We start from the raw sequence: 15,030 nt of genomic DNA on the forward strand, positions 1-15,030 counted from the left end.
TTTGTATGCCCTTTCCTTATGTCTTATACTGTCCCTTACCTCTTTAGTTGTCCATGGCTGTTTTTTTTGGCAAGTAGAGTTCTTGCCCCTCAGGGGTATAAACCGATTCTGTATCTCATTAAATGTTTCTTTAAACATTTCCCACTGATCATCAGTCGTTTTACCCATTAACAGATTTTCCCAGTTTACTGTGGACAGTCTCTGTCTCATCCCATTGAAGTCGGCCTTGCCCAAGTCTAGAATCTTAGCAGCTGACTCACTTTTTTCCCTTTCAAACACTACATTGAACTCGATCATGTTATGATCACTATTGGATAGATGTGCAAGCACAGTTAAACCGTTAACTAAATCTGGTTCATTACTCATTACTAAATCTAGTATGGCTTGCCCCCTTGTTGCCTCTAGGACATATTGCTGTAGAAAACTATCCCGGACACACTCAAGAAATTCACTACCTTTCTGACAGTTGCTAGTCTGCTTTTCCCAATCTATGTGAAGGTTAAAGTCCCCCATTAAGACCACTATGGCTTTCTTACACGCTTGTCTAATCTCTGCATTTATACAATCTAGCACTTCAGAGCTGCTGCCAGGGGTCCTATACACAACTCCCACTATAGTCTTAGAACCTTTCCTATTTCTCAATTCAACCCATAAGGTCTCTGTTAGCTGCTTACCTCCCGTTATATCCCCCTTTATCATTGAAGTGATTTCATTTCTAATCACTAAGGCTACTCCTCCCCCTCTTCCATTTTCCCTATCTCTCCTGTAGACCTAATAACCTGGTATAATTAGTTCCCAATCCTGACCATCCTGCAGCCAAGTCTCAGTAATAGCTATCATGTCATACCCTCCAATTTGAATTTGAACCTGTGGTTCATTTAATTTATTCCTTATACTCCGTGCATTTGTATATAGAACTCTTAGTTGGGCCACACACCCTAACCTGACCTTCAGCTTTGATGCTGGGTTAATCGCCTTACGCCTTCTAGTTTTTATTTTATCTGTCGTGCCTAAAGTACACTTTCTTTCCGCTGCTCTACGCTTTTCCCTTTCACTTGTTCTTGAACAATTGTTTGTACTATTTGTATTGTAGATTTCCCCGCGTCTTCCCCTCTCTTGCTGCTGTCAACTTTATTCCCTTCTGACTCCACGCTCAGGTTCCCACCCCCCTGCCACTCTAGTTTAAACCTTCCCCAACAGCACTAGCAAACACACCCGTGAGGACATTGGTCCCAGTCCTGCTCGGGTGTAACCCGTCACGCTTGAACAGGTCCCACCTTCCCCAGAACCGGTCCCAATGTCCCAGGAATCTAAATCCCTCCTTCCTACACCATCCCTGCAGCCACGCATTCATCCTGTCTATTCTACTGTTCCTATACTCACTAGCACGTGGCACTGGTAGTAATCCTGAGATCACTACCTTTGAAGTCCTGCTTTTTAATTTATCTCCTAACTCCTTAAATTCACCTTGCAGGACCTCATCCCTTTTGATGGGCAAGTGCAGGGCTAGATGTGGGCACCAGAGTTTTGGATGAGCAGGGGTTTGTGTAGGGTAGAGCTCAGGAGGCCAGCAAGGAGGGCTTCAGGGAAATTTAATCTTTAGGTGATAAAAGTGTTCGTAAGAATTTCGGAAAGGATGTCATAGGCATGGAGGCAGGCAATAATATGGAAGTGGCAATAAGAGGTCTTTATAATGGATAGAATAAGGGTTTGAAGTTTAGCAGAGGGTCAAATAGGTCACTGAAGTTCCACACCATCTGGTTCAGCTTGAGCAAACAATCAGCAAGGGAGATGGAGTTGAGGGCAGGGGCAGAGCTTTTGACAGGAGCTGAGTAAGATGGTTTTTGTTTTCCCAATGTACGATTGGAGAAAGTTCTGGCTCATACATGATTCCAGATTCTAACTATACAGAAGTGGTCATGGAATCAAGAGTGGCAATGGAGAGTTAGAGCTGGGTTCATTAGCAATGAATCGATTAACTGACCCATGTCTACAGATAAAGTGGTGATTTTAGGAGGCAATTGCGGGTGCGTTGAGGGCTCCCAAAATCGCAGAAATCCCGTTCGGGTTCGGAAGCCGGCTCCAACCCGCCGACTTCCGAGTTTCCCAGGGACCCACCGGTGTGTGTGCGGGCGACCCAAAAACGGAAGTCCCGCCGGCAATTAAAGCCGGCGGGATGACAGTTAAAGAGCCAAATGTACCTCATTGAGATACTTAAGGCACTTTACCTGTGACAGATGAAGAGATTAGAAAGATTTCTAACTTACCTGGGCGGCTTGCCCACTGCTTCTGATTTACACCTGGCGCCTGGTTTCACCAGGCGTGAAGGGCCGAATCAGGGAAAAAGAAACTAAATAAATTAAATAAAAAACCACTCAAGGAAGTAAAAACACTAAATGCACTATCTTTGAAACCTGCTCCGATGTCCGATGTCTCCCGCTCTGATGTCCCCTTCTTCACCCTCCCGATGTCCCCCCAATCTTCCCTTCTCCCCCCCGATCTTCCCCTCTCCCCCCCGATCTTCCCCTCTCCCCGCCCCGGTCTTCCAATCCAGCACCAGATCTTCCATTCTTCCCCCCCAGTCTTCTGTTCCAGCGCCAGATGACGTCTGGCTCTCTCTTTCTCGCCCCCCACCGCCACCTCACGTTGCAGCTCCTGACAGCAGCCAGCCTGTCAATCAGGCACGAAACCCAGAGAGGATGTTAACCACTATCAATCAACATGCGATCACATCGGAAACGGTAAATTGGGTTCATGCCGGTTTTCCACGCGCCCAATCGCCCCCTCCCCGCTGCCATTCCGGCCCCCCCGCTAATATCGGGGCCAAAGTCTCCGCGAGGCAGCATGTAATTGAGGCAAAGGAGGGATCCAAGGATGGAATCTTGGAGTACTCCAGGAGTAACTGTGAGCAAGTGGGAGAAGAAACCACTTCTGGAGATGTGCTAGTTATATTTGGATAGATAGGTGTGGAACCAAGAGAGGACAATCCTCAGATAGACGATGAAGGAGGGAGTGATGACAGCAGTTTTGAACAGGACAGGAATGGTGCCTGTGCAAAGGGAGCCATTTATGACATTGGCGACAATTGGGGCAAGGAGAGGTACTTAAATGGTCATGAACAAGAGTCACAGATGTAGGTTGGTAGAGACTGGGCAAGGGGAGAAAGAACGGAATCAAAATGAGAGACCATGAGTTGGGTAGGATTGATTCAAGTTGAAACAATGGGTCTTATTTGTAAATCTTGGAAAGGTAGCAGAAGTGGGGAGAAAGAGTGACCTAGTTATATTTTTACAGGGTATTATGGCAGTAAGACAGCATGGCATATCTGGACGCTCATGATCAGGAGATTCTGATTTATAAATCCCTGATAACTGTGCCTTTATATTGCTGCAAATATAACTGCTTTTAATCTCAGATTTGCTTACGTTTTGATGCACTGAGAGTTTTGAAGGTTGGCTCTGAAGACAGCAGAGATTCACATTTCAGGGAGATCTCCATGTTATTGCTGGACTGGGCAAGGCTTCCTGAGAGGCTGGAAAGATACTCCATCCGTGCTACATAGAAGGACAAAAGACAATATTAAGCATAATAAAAACACAACTGTCTAAATATTCAAATGATATCCAAGATTATGACTGAATCTGACCATGTACATAGCATTCACTATCAGTATCCACACAAAATAAAATCACATGGCAAGTTATCAGGATTGTATGTGGCCATTTCCTAAAAGTTTGGGAAAGAAAATACCAAAATGATAGTAATATTATATCTGATGTGTGCTCCGCTGTAGGAGCTCTGTCTTCATCAACCATGTCGGGTCTTCCATGGGGGTAATATTCTGGCATGGGTGGAGGATTGGTTATCTAACAGGAAGCAGAGAGTTGGGATAAATGGTTCATTCTCGGACTGGCAACCAGTAGCCAGTGGTGTTCCGCAGGGGTCGGTGCTGGGTCCCCAACTCTTTACAATCTATATTAATGATTAGGAGGAGGGGACCGAGTGTAACATATCAAAGTTTGCAGATGATACAAAGATGGGAGGGAAAGTAGAGAGTGAGGAGGACATAAAAAACCTACAAGGGGATATAGACAGGCTGGGTGAGTGGGCGGAGATTTGGCAGATGCAATACAATATTGGAAAATGTGAGGTTATGCACTTTGGCAGGAAAAATCAGAGAGCAAGTTATCATCTTAATGGCGAGAAACTGGAAAGTACTGCAGTACACAGGGATCTGGGGGTCCTAGTGCAAGAAAATCAAAAAGTTAGTATGCAGGTGCAGCAGGTGATCAAGAAGGCCAACGGAATGTTGGCTTTTATTGCTAGGGGGATAGAATATAAAAACAGGGAGGTATTGCTGCAGTTATATAAGGTATTGGTGAGACCGCACCGGGAATACTGCATACAGTTTTGGTCTCTTAAGAAAAGACATACTTGCTCTCGAGGCAGTACAAAGAAGGTTCACTCGGTTAATCCCGGGGATGAGGGGGTGGACATATGGGGAGAGGTTGAGTAGATTGGGACTCTACTCATTGGAGTTCAGAAGAATGAGAGGCGATCTTATTAAAACATATAAGATTGTGAAGGGGCTTGATCGGGTGGATGCGGTAAGGATGTTCCCAAGGATGGGTGAAACTGGAACTAGGGGGCATAATCTTAGAATAAGGGGCTGCTCTTTCAAAACTGAGATGAGGAGAAACTTCTTCACTCAGAGGGTAGTAGGTCTGTGGAATTTGCTGCCCCAGGAAGCTGTGGAAGCTACATCATTAAATACATTTAAAACAGAAATAGACAGTTTCCAAGAAGTAAAGGGAATTAGGGGTTATGGGGAGCGGGCAGGAAATTGGACATGAATTTAGATTTGAGGTTAGGATCAGATCAGCCATGATCTTATTGAATGGCGGAGCAGGCTTGAGGGGCCGTTTGGCCTACTCCTGCTCCTGTTTCTTATGTTCCCATATGTAAAGTTTAAATCAATGTTCCTTTTAATTTGTACAATATCTCAAGCTAACAGATCTTGGAGTTCTGTTTTAAGATTTATCCACCAAAGGGATAAGAGTGCTAAGGACAGGCCTTTCCAAACTTCCAGGCTCACAAAATTTAAACAGGAGAAATCAGCAAGTAAGAAATATAAGCAGGGAGTTGCCTAGCTTTGGTGGTTTTATTGTCAGTGCTTGCAGTTTGATACGGCTCATGGGCCACAGTTTAGACACCTCAATATTTGAATTAAATTTATCCTCCACCTACTTTAAGACAGGCCCCTCATCAACTGGAGAATATCACTCGGGATCGTGTCAGAATACCCAGCCTCTGACCTGCTCTAGTAGCCACGGCATTTATGTGGTTGGTGCAGTTGAGTTGTGTTTCTGGTCAACTGTAATCCCCACAATGTTGATGGTGGGGGATTCGGCGATGGTAATGCAATTGAATGTCAAGGGTAGGTGGTTAGACGCTCTCTTGGTGGAGATGGTCATTGCCTGACACTTGTGTGCCGTGAATGTTACTTGCTACTTATCTGCCCAAGCCTGGATCTTGTCCAGGTTTTGCTGCATGCGGGCATGGACTGCTTCAATATCTGAGGAATTGACAATGGAGCTGAACACGGTGCAATCATCTGCGAACAGCTCTTGGCTTTATGATGGAGGAAAGGCCATTGATGATGCAGCTGAAGTTAGTTGAGTTTAGGATGCTGTCCTGAGGAACTCTTGCAGCGATATCCTGGGGCTGGGATGACTGGCCTCCAACGACCACAGCCACCTTCCTTTGTGCCAGGTATGGCTCCAGCCACTGAAGAGTTTTCCCTGATCCCCACTGACTTCAGTTTTACTGGGACTTCTTGGTGCCTCATTCAGTCAAATGCTGCCTTGATGTCAAGGACAGTCACTCTCACCTCGGTAGTAGAATCCAAGAGAGAATTACACATAGCCCATGGAAGGAACGTGCTGGATAGGCCTATTCTCATTCCCTGCTTTCTTATGTTGTAAGAACTATGATATAGATCACAGATACTTTGTTAAAACACATCGAGACCATAAACATGTGCTATTGTCATATGAATGCGCTCAGGTCTTCAGCAGATAATCTCACTGAATTTCTGTATTAATTAGCTAATGCAAGTCATTCCCTTAAATAGGACTATCTTCCCTCCATTGTTACCTTTTGTGTTAGACAGACAAAGACTCCAGGTGAGCTTTCTCAAGTCTGGTGGCAAAATGTGGTTGAACAAAATATGTAGTTTGGATTTCATGTCTGGCCATTTCTGTAATAGAGTCACCTAAAAAGGAAAAACAAATCTTTATCAGGTGAAAGATATCTTTATCACAAATTAAATGTACTAGTGTTTTTTTTATTCATTCATGGGATGTGGTGTCGCTGGCAAGGCCAGCATTTATTGCCCATCCATAATTGCCCTTGAGAAGGTGGTGGTGAGCCGCCTTCTTGAACCGCTGCAGTCCGTGTGGTGAAGGTTCTCCCACAGTGCTAGGAAGGGAGTTCCAGGATTTTGACCCAGCGATGATGAAGGAACGGCGATATATTTCCAAGTCGGGATGGTGTGTGACTTGGGGGGGAACGTGCGGGTGGTGTTATTCCTATGTGCCTGCTGCCCTTGTCCTTCTAGGTGGTACAGGTCGTGGGTTTGGGAGGTGCTATCAAAGAAGCCTTGGCAAGTTGCTGCAGTGCATCCTGTAGATGGTACACACTGCAGCCACGGTGCGCCGGTGGTGAAGGGATTGAATGTTCAGGATGGTGCATAGTGTGCCAATCAAGTGGGCTGCTTTGTCCTGGATGGTGTCGAGCTTCTTAAGTGTTGTTGGAGCTGCACTCATCCCGGCAAGTGGAGAGAATTCCATCACACTCCTGACTTGTGCCTTGTGGATGCTAGAAAAGCTTTGGGGAGTCAGGAGGTGAGTCACTCACCGCAGAATACCTAGCCTCTGACCTGCTCTTGTAGCCACAGTATTTATAGAGAGTCATAGAATCATAGAAGTTTACAACATGGAAACAGGCCCTTCGGCCCAACATGTCCAAGTCGCCCAGATTATACCACTAAGCTAGTCCCAATTGCCTGCACTTGGCCCATATCCCTCTACACCCATCTTATCCATGTAACTGTCCAAATGCTTTTTAAAAGACAAAATTGTACCCGCCTCCACTACTGCCTCTGGCAGCTCGTTCCAGACACTTACCACCCTTTGAGTGAAAAAATTGCCCCTCTGGACCCTTTTGTATCTCTCCCCTCTCACCTTAAATCTATGCCCCCTCGATATAGACTCCTCTACCTTTGGGAAAAGATTTTGACTATCTACCTTATCTATGCCCCTCATTATTTTATAGACTTCTATAAGATCACCCCGAAGCCTCCTACTCTCCAGGGAAAAAAGTCTCAGTCTATCCAACCTCTCCCTATGAGTCAAACCATCAAGTCCCGGTAGCATCCTAGTAAATCTTTTCTGCACTCTTTCTAGTTTAATAATATCCTTTCTATAATAGGGTGACCAGAACTGTACACAGTATTCCAAGTGTGGCCTTACTAATGTCTTGTACAACTTCAACAAGACATCCCAACTCCTGTATTCAATGTTCTGACCAATGAAACCAAGCATGCTGAATGCCTTCTTCACCACCCTATCCACCTGTGACTCCACTTTCAAGGAGCTATGAACCTGTACTCCTAGATCTCTTTGTTCTATAACTCTCCCCACCGCCCTACCATTAACGGAGTAGGTCCTGGCCCGATTCGATCTACCAAAATGCATCACCTCACATTTATCTAAATTAAACTCCATCTGCCATTCATCGGCCCACTGGCCCAATTTATCAAGATCCCGTTGCAATCCTAGATAACCTTCTTCACTGTCCACAATGCCACCAATCTTGGTGTCATCTGCAAACTTACTAACCATGCCTCCTAAATTCTCATCCAAATCATTAATATAAATAACAAATAACAGCAGACCCAGCACCGATCCCTGAGGCACACCGTTGGTCACAGGCCTCCAGTTTGAAAAACAACCCTCTACAACCACCCTCTGTCTTCTGTCGTCAATCCAATTTTGTATCCAATTGGCTACCTCACCTTGGATCCCGTGAGATCTAACCTTATGTAACAACCTACCATGTGGTACCTTGTCAAAGGCTTTGCTGAAGTCCATGTAGACCACATCTACTGCACAGCCGTCATCTATCTTCTTGGTTACCCCTTCAAAAAACTCAATCAAATTCGTGAGACATGATTTTCCTCTCACAAAACCATGCTGACTGTTCCGAATCAGTCCCTGCCTCTCCAAATGCCTGTAGATCCTGTCTCTCAGAATACCCTCTAACAACTTACCCACTACAGATGTCAGGCTCACCGGTCTGTAGTTCCCAGGCTTTTCCCTGCCGCCTTTCTTAAACAAAGGCACAACATTTGCCAGCCTCCAATCTTGGCTGGTCCAGTTAAGTTTCTGGTCAATGGTGACCCCCAGGATGTTAATGTTGGGGGATTCGGCAATGGTAATGCCGTTGAATGTCAAGGGGAGGTGGTTAGACTCCCTCTTGTTGGAGATGGTCATTGCCTGGTGCTTGTCTGGCGCGAATGTTACTTGCCACTTATGAGCCCAAGCCTGGATGTTATCCAGGTCTTGCTGCATGCGGGCTTGGACTGCTTCATTATTTGAGGGGTTGCGAATGGAACTGAACACTGTGCAACCATCAGCGAATATCCCCATTTCTGACCTTATGAAGGAGGGAAGGTCATTGATGAAGCAGCTGAAGATGGTTGGCCTTAGGACACTGCCCTGAGGAACTCCTGCAGCAATGTCTGGGGCTGAGATGATTGGCCTCCAACATCCACTACCATCTTCCTTTGTGCTAGGTATGGACTCCAGCCACTGGAGTGTTTTCCCCCTGATTCCCATTGACTTCAATTTTACTAGGGCTCCTTGGTGCCACACTCGGTCAAATGCTGCCTTGATGTCAAGGGCAGTCACTCTCACCTCACCTCTGGAATTCAGCTCTTTTGTCCATGTTTGGAACAAGGCTGTAATGAGGTCTGGAGCCGACTGGTCCTGGCGGAACTCAAACTGAGCATCGGTGAGCAGGTTATTGGTGAGTAAGTGTCGCTTGATCGCACTGTCGACGCACCTTCCATCACTTTGCTGATGATTGAGAGTAGACTGATGGGGCGGTAATTGGCCGGATTGGATTTGTCCTGCTTTTTGTGGGCAGGACATACCTGAGCAATTTTCCACATTGTCGGGTAGATGCCAGTGTTGTAGCTGTACTGGAACAGTTTGGCTAGAGGCGCGGCTAGTTCTGGAGCACAAGTCTTCAGCACTACAGCCGGGATGTTGTCGGGGCCCATAGCCTTTGCTGTATCCAGTGTACTCAGCCGTTTCTTGATATCACGTGGAATGAATCGAATTGGCTGAAGACTGGTTTCTGTAAAGGTGGGGATATCGGGAGGAGGCCGAGATGGATCATCCACTTGGCACTTCTGGCTGAAGATGGTTGCAAACGCTTCAGCCTTGTCTTTTGCACTCACGTGCTGGACCCTGCCATCATTGAGGATGGAGATAGAGTCATAGAGTCATAGAGTTATACAGCACGGATAGAGGCCCTTCGGCCCATCGTGTCCGCGCCGGCCATCAGCCCTGTCTACTCTAATCCCATATTCCAGCATTTGGTCCGTCGCCTTGTATGCTATGGCATTTCAAGTGCTCATCCAAATGCTTCTTGAATGTTGTGAGGGTTCCTGCCTCCACAACCCTTTCAGGCAGTGAGTTCCAGACTCCAACCACCCTCTGGGTGAAAAAGTTCTTTCTCAAATCCCCTCTAAACCTCCCGCCTTTTACCTTGAATCTATGTCCCCTTGTTATAGTACCCTCAACGAAGGGAAAAAGCTCCTTAGTATCCATCCTATCTGTGCCCCTCATAATTTTGTACACCTCAATCATGTCCCCCCTCAGCCTCCTCTGCTCCAAGGAAAACAAACCCAATCTTCTCAGTCTCTCTTCATAGCTGAAGCGCTCCAGCCCTGGTAACATCCTGGTGAATCTCCTCTGCACCCTCTCCAAAGCGATCACATCCTTCCTGTAGTGTGGCGACCAGAACTGCACACAGTACTCCAGCTGTGGCCTAACCAGTGTTTTATACAGCTCCATCATAACCTCCTTGCTCTTATATTCTATGCCTCGGCTAATAAAGGCAAGTATCCCATATGCCTTCTTTACCACCTTATCTACCTGTTCCGCCGCCTTCAGGGATCTGTGAACTTGCACACCAAGATCCCTCTGACCCTCTGTCTTGCCTAGGGTCCTCCCATTCATTGTGTATTCCCTTGCCTTGTTAGTCCCTCCAAAGTGCATCACCTCGCACTTTTCCGGGTTAAATTCCATTTGCCACTGTTCCGCCCATCTGACCAACCCATCTATATCGTCCTGCAGACTGAGGCTATCCTCCTCGCTATTTACCACCCTACCAATTTTTGTATCATCAGCGAACTTACTGATCATACCTTTTACATTCATATCCAAGTCATTAATGTAGACCACAAACAGCAAGGGACCCAGCACCGATCCCTGTGGTACCCCACTGGCCACAGGCTTCCAGTCACAAAAACAACCTTCGACCATCACCCTCTGCCTTCTGCCACTAAGCCAGTTTTGTATCCAAAGTGCCAAGGCACCCTGGATTCCATGGGCTCGTACCTTCTTGACCAGTCTCCTGTGGGGGACTTTATCGAAGGCCTTACTGAAATCCATGTATACCACATCCACTGCGTTACCCTCATCCACACGCCTAGTCACCCCCTCAAAAAATTCAATCAAATTAGTCAGACATGATCTTCCCTTGACAAAGCCATGTTGACTATCCCTGATTAATCCTTGCTTCTCCAAGTGGAGACTAATTTTGTCCTTCAGAATTTTTTCCAATAATTTTCCTACCACTGATGTTAGGCTCACTGGCCTGTAGTTCCCCGGTTTTTCCCTACTCCCCTTCTTGAATAATGGTATTACATTAGCGGTTCTCCAGTCCTCTGGCACATCCCCTGTGGCCAGAGAGGTTCTGAATATATGTGTCAGAGCCCCCGCAATCTCCTCCTTTGCCTCACACAGTAGCCTGGGATACATTTCGTCCGGGCCTGGGGATTTATCCATTTTTAGGCCTGCTAAAACCGCCAATACCTCCTCCCGCTCGATGTTAATATGTTCGAGTATATCACAGTCCCCCTGCCGTATTTCTATGTCTACATCGTCCTTCTCCATAGTGAAAACAGATGCAAAAAATTCATTTAGAACCCCTCCTACATCTGCCGGCTCCACACACAGATTGCCATTTTTGTCCCTAATGGGCCCTATTTTTTCCCTAGTCATCCTCTTACCCTTAATATACTTATAAAACATCTTAGGATTTTCCTTTATTTTGCTCGCCAGTGTTATTTCATGGCCCCTCCTTGATCTCCTAATTTCTTTTTTAAGTATCCCCCTGCACTTTTTGTACTCCTCTAGGGCTTCCTCCGTCTTTAGCCTTTTGTATCTGCCAAAAGCCCTCCTTTTTTTCCTAATCCATTCTCGTATATCCCCTGACATCCAAGGTTCCCTGGAGTTCTTGGAACCACCCTTGACCTTTACGGGAACATGTTGCCATTGTATGGTCTCAATCTCCCTTCTGAAAGACTCCCATTGCTCCGATGCGGATTTTCCTACAAGCAGCTGATCCCAGTCCATTTTGGCCAGATCCTGCCTTATCCTATTAAAATCGGCCTTCCCCCAATTTAGAACCTTTATTTCCGGCCCCTCCCTGTCCTTTTCCATGACCACCTTAAATCTCACCGAATTATGGTCACTGTCACCAAAGTGCTCACCTACTCGCACTTCTTCCACTTGGCTGGCCACATTCCCTAGAATTAGGTCCAGTACCGCCCCCTCTCTTGTAGGACTTTCTACATGCTGGCTCAAAAAGCTCTCCTGGATGCACGTTAAGAATTTTGTACCCTCTAAGCCTTTTACACTCTGAGTATCCCAGTTAATATTGGGGAAGTTGAAATCCCCCACTATTATTACCCTATTATTTGCACATTTTTCTGAGATTTGCCTACATATCTGTTCCTCTATCTCCCCCTGACTGTTTGGGGGCCTATAGTACACTCCCATCAAAGTGCTTGCCCCCTTTTTGTTTTTAAGCTCCACCCATATGGCCTCATTAGAAGAACCTGCTAATATATCATCCCTCCTTATGGCAGTAATTGATTCTTTAATTAATATTGCGACCCCCCCTCCTCTTATACCTCCCCCTCTGTCTCGCCTGAAGATTCTGTACCCCGGAATATTGAGCTGCCAGTCTTGCCCCTCCCTCAACCATGTCTCTGTGACAGCAACAATATCATACTCCCATGTGTTTATCAACACCTTCAGTTCATCCACCATATTCGCAAGACTCCTTGCATTAAAATAGATGCCATCCAGCCTTGCCCTCACATATTTGCCCTGTCTTCCAAGCTGACTTGTTTTTTTTCTCTATATATGGCTGCACATCACCCCCTATTGTAGCTCCACTCTGTATCACGGAGCCTCCTCCTCCAGTTAGTTGTTTAATTGTCCACCACCATTTATGACTGGATGTGGCAGGACTGCAGAGCTTTGATCTGATCCATTGGTTGTGGAATCGCCTAGCTCTGCCTATAGCACGTTGCTTCCGCTGTTTCGCATGCATGTAGTCCTGAGTTGTCGCTTCACCAGGTTTACTCATAAAGCTACTGTCCTCGTCCGTTGCTATCCCAGCTCCTGTAATATGAGATACATGAACTTTTTGATATATATTAATGACCTGGACTTGGATATAGAGGGTATAAATTCAAAGTTTGCAACTCGGAATGTAGTAAACAATGTGGAGGATAGTAACAGACATACCGTACAACCTTCCGGACTCAACATTGATTTCAATAACTTCAGACCCTAACCACTGCTCCCATTATTTTTTTTTGGACTGCAGCTGCTGATTATGGTTCAGCTTTTGCCGTTTACAGCTCCTCTCGACCCATCTTTTGTTTCTTAACTTGTCCCATTATCACCCTCCTTGCCTTGGACCATCATCCCGTTTGTCATTTAGTCACTCTTGCCCTCTACCCTATCACAGACCTTCCCTTTTGTTCTTTCCTTCCCTCCCCTCCCTTCCCTCCCTTTCCCTGGCTCTGTACTCACTTAAAAACTGTTAACTCTTTAACATCTTCCAGTTCTGACAAAAAGTCTTGGATTTGAAACGTCAACTCTGTTTCCTTCTCCATAGATGCTGCATGACTTGCTGAGCTTTTCCAGCATTTTCTGTTTTTATCTCAGATTTCCAGCATCCGTAGTATTTTGCTTTTGACATGGCAGGTGAAATTTAATGCAGAGAGGTGTGAAGTGATGCATTTTGGTAGGAAGAATGAGGAGAGGCAATATAAACTAAATGGTACAATTTTAAAGGGGGTGTAGGAACAGAGAGACGTGGGGTGCACATACATAAATTTTTGAAGGTGACAGGACAAGTTGCGAAGGTTGTTAAAAAGGCATACGGGATCTGGGGCTTTATTAATAGAGGCATAGAGTACAAAAGCAAGGAAGTTATGCTAAATCTTTATAAAACACTGGATTGGCCTCAGCTGGAGTATTGTGTTCAATTCTGGGCACCACACTTTAGGAAGGATGTCAAGGCCTTAGAGAGGGAATAGAAGAGATTTACTAGAATGGTGCCAGGGATGAGGGACTTCAGTTATGTAGAGAGACTGGAGAAGCTGGGGTTGTTCTACTTAGAACAGAGAAGATTAAGGGAGATTTGATAGAGTTGTTCAAAATCATGAACGGTTTTGACAGAGTCAATAAGAAGAAACTATTTCCAGTGGCAGAAGGGTTGGTAACCAGAGGACACAGATTTAAGGTGATCGGCAAAAGAGCCAGAGGTGACATGAGGAAACATTTTTTTTACGCAGCCAGTTGTAATGATCTGGCATACATTGCCTGAAAGGGTGGTGGAAGCAGATTCAATAGTAACTTTCAAAAGGGAATTGGATAAATAGTTGAAGGGAAAAAATTTACAGGGCTATGGGAAATGAGCAGGGGGATGGGACTAATTGTGTAGCTCTTTCAAAGAGCCAGCACAGGCACGATGGGCCAAATGGCCTCCTCCTGTGCTATACATACTATGGTACTATGAGCTCTTTCCTTTCTGTTTAGTTTGAATACAGCTCCTATTAATTTATATTTAGACAATCAATACAACATGTTGCTGGGATGTAAAGTTTTTTTTATTTTAAGATTTTGTCATCCAAAACAGAACAAATTTAAGCACAGAAGGAGGCCATTCAGCCCATCGTGTCTGTGCCGGCTGAGAAACGAGCCACCCAGCCTAATCCAACTTTCCCGCATCTGGTCTGTAGCCCTGCAGATCTCGGCTCTACAGGTGCACATTCAGGTATTTTTTAAATGAGTTGAGGGTTTCTACCTCTACCACCCTCTCAGGCAGTGAGTTTCACACCCCCACCACCCTCTGGGTGAAAAAAAATTTTCCTCATCTTCGCTCTAATCCTTCTACCAATCGCTAAGGGAAATAGGTCCTTCCTATCCACTCTATCTAGGCCCCTCATAATTTTGTACACCTCAATCAAATCACCCCTCAGCCTCCTCTGTTCCGAGGAAAACCACCCCAACCTATCCAATCTGTCATCATAGCTAAAATTCTCCAGTCCTGGCAACATTCTCATAAATCTCCTCTGCACCCTCTCTAGTGCAATTACATCCTTCCTATAATGTGGTGACCAGAACTGTGCGCAGTACTCAAGCTGCAGCCTAACTAGTGTTTTAAACAGTTCCAGCATAACATTCCTGCTTTTATATTCTATGCCTCAGCTAATAAAGGAAAGTATTCCATAAGCCTTCTTAACCACCTTATCTACCTGTCCTGCTACCTTCAGGGATCCGTGGACATGCACTCCAAGGTCCCTCACTTCCTCTACACCTCTCAGAATCTTCCCATTTATTGTGTATTCCCTTGCCTTGTTTGCTCTCCCCA

General features: G+C 45.7%; 1 protein-coding gene across 4 annotated transcripts in view; it reads right to left on the reverse strand.

Moving 5' to 3' along the window:
- LOC137299297 (uncharacterized) overlaps window positions 1-15,030 on the reverse strand; it is a 117,823-nt gene that overhangs the window by 83,554 nt on the left and 19,239 nt on the right. For all 4 annotated transcript variants that reach the window (XM_067967961.1, XM_067967960.1, XM_067967962.1 and 1 more), the window contains 2 exons: window positions 6,157-6,274; window positions 3,426-3,554 (listed from right to left, as the gene is read on the reverse strand). In XM_067967961.1, coding sequence (XP_067824062.1) covers window positions 3,426-3,554; window positions 6,157-6,274 — 247 coding nt within the window. The remainder of the gene's footprint in view (window positions 1-3,425; window positions 3,555-6,156; window positions 6,275-15,030) is intronic.

Source organism: Heptranchias perlo, chromosome 28 (genome assembly GCF_035084215.1).
Source record: "Heptranchias perlo isolate sHepPer1 chromosome 28, sHepPer1.hap1, whole genome shotgun sequence".
Taxonomy (NCBI): domain Eukaryota; kingdom Metazoa; phylum Chordata; class Chondrichthyes; order Hexanchiformes; family Hexanchidae; genus Heptranchias; species Heptranchias perlo.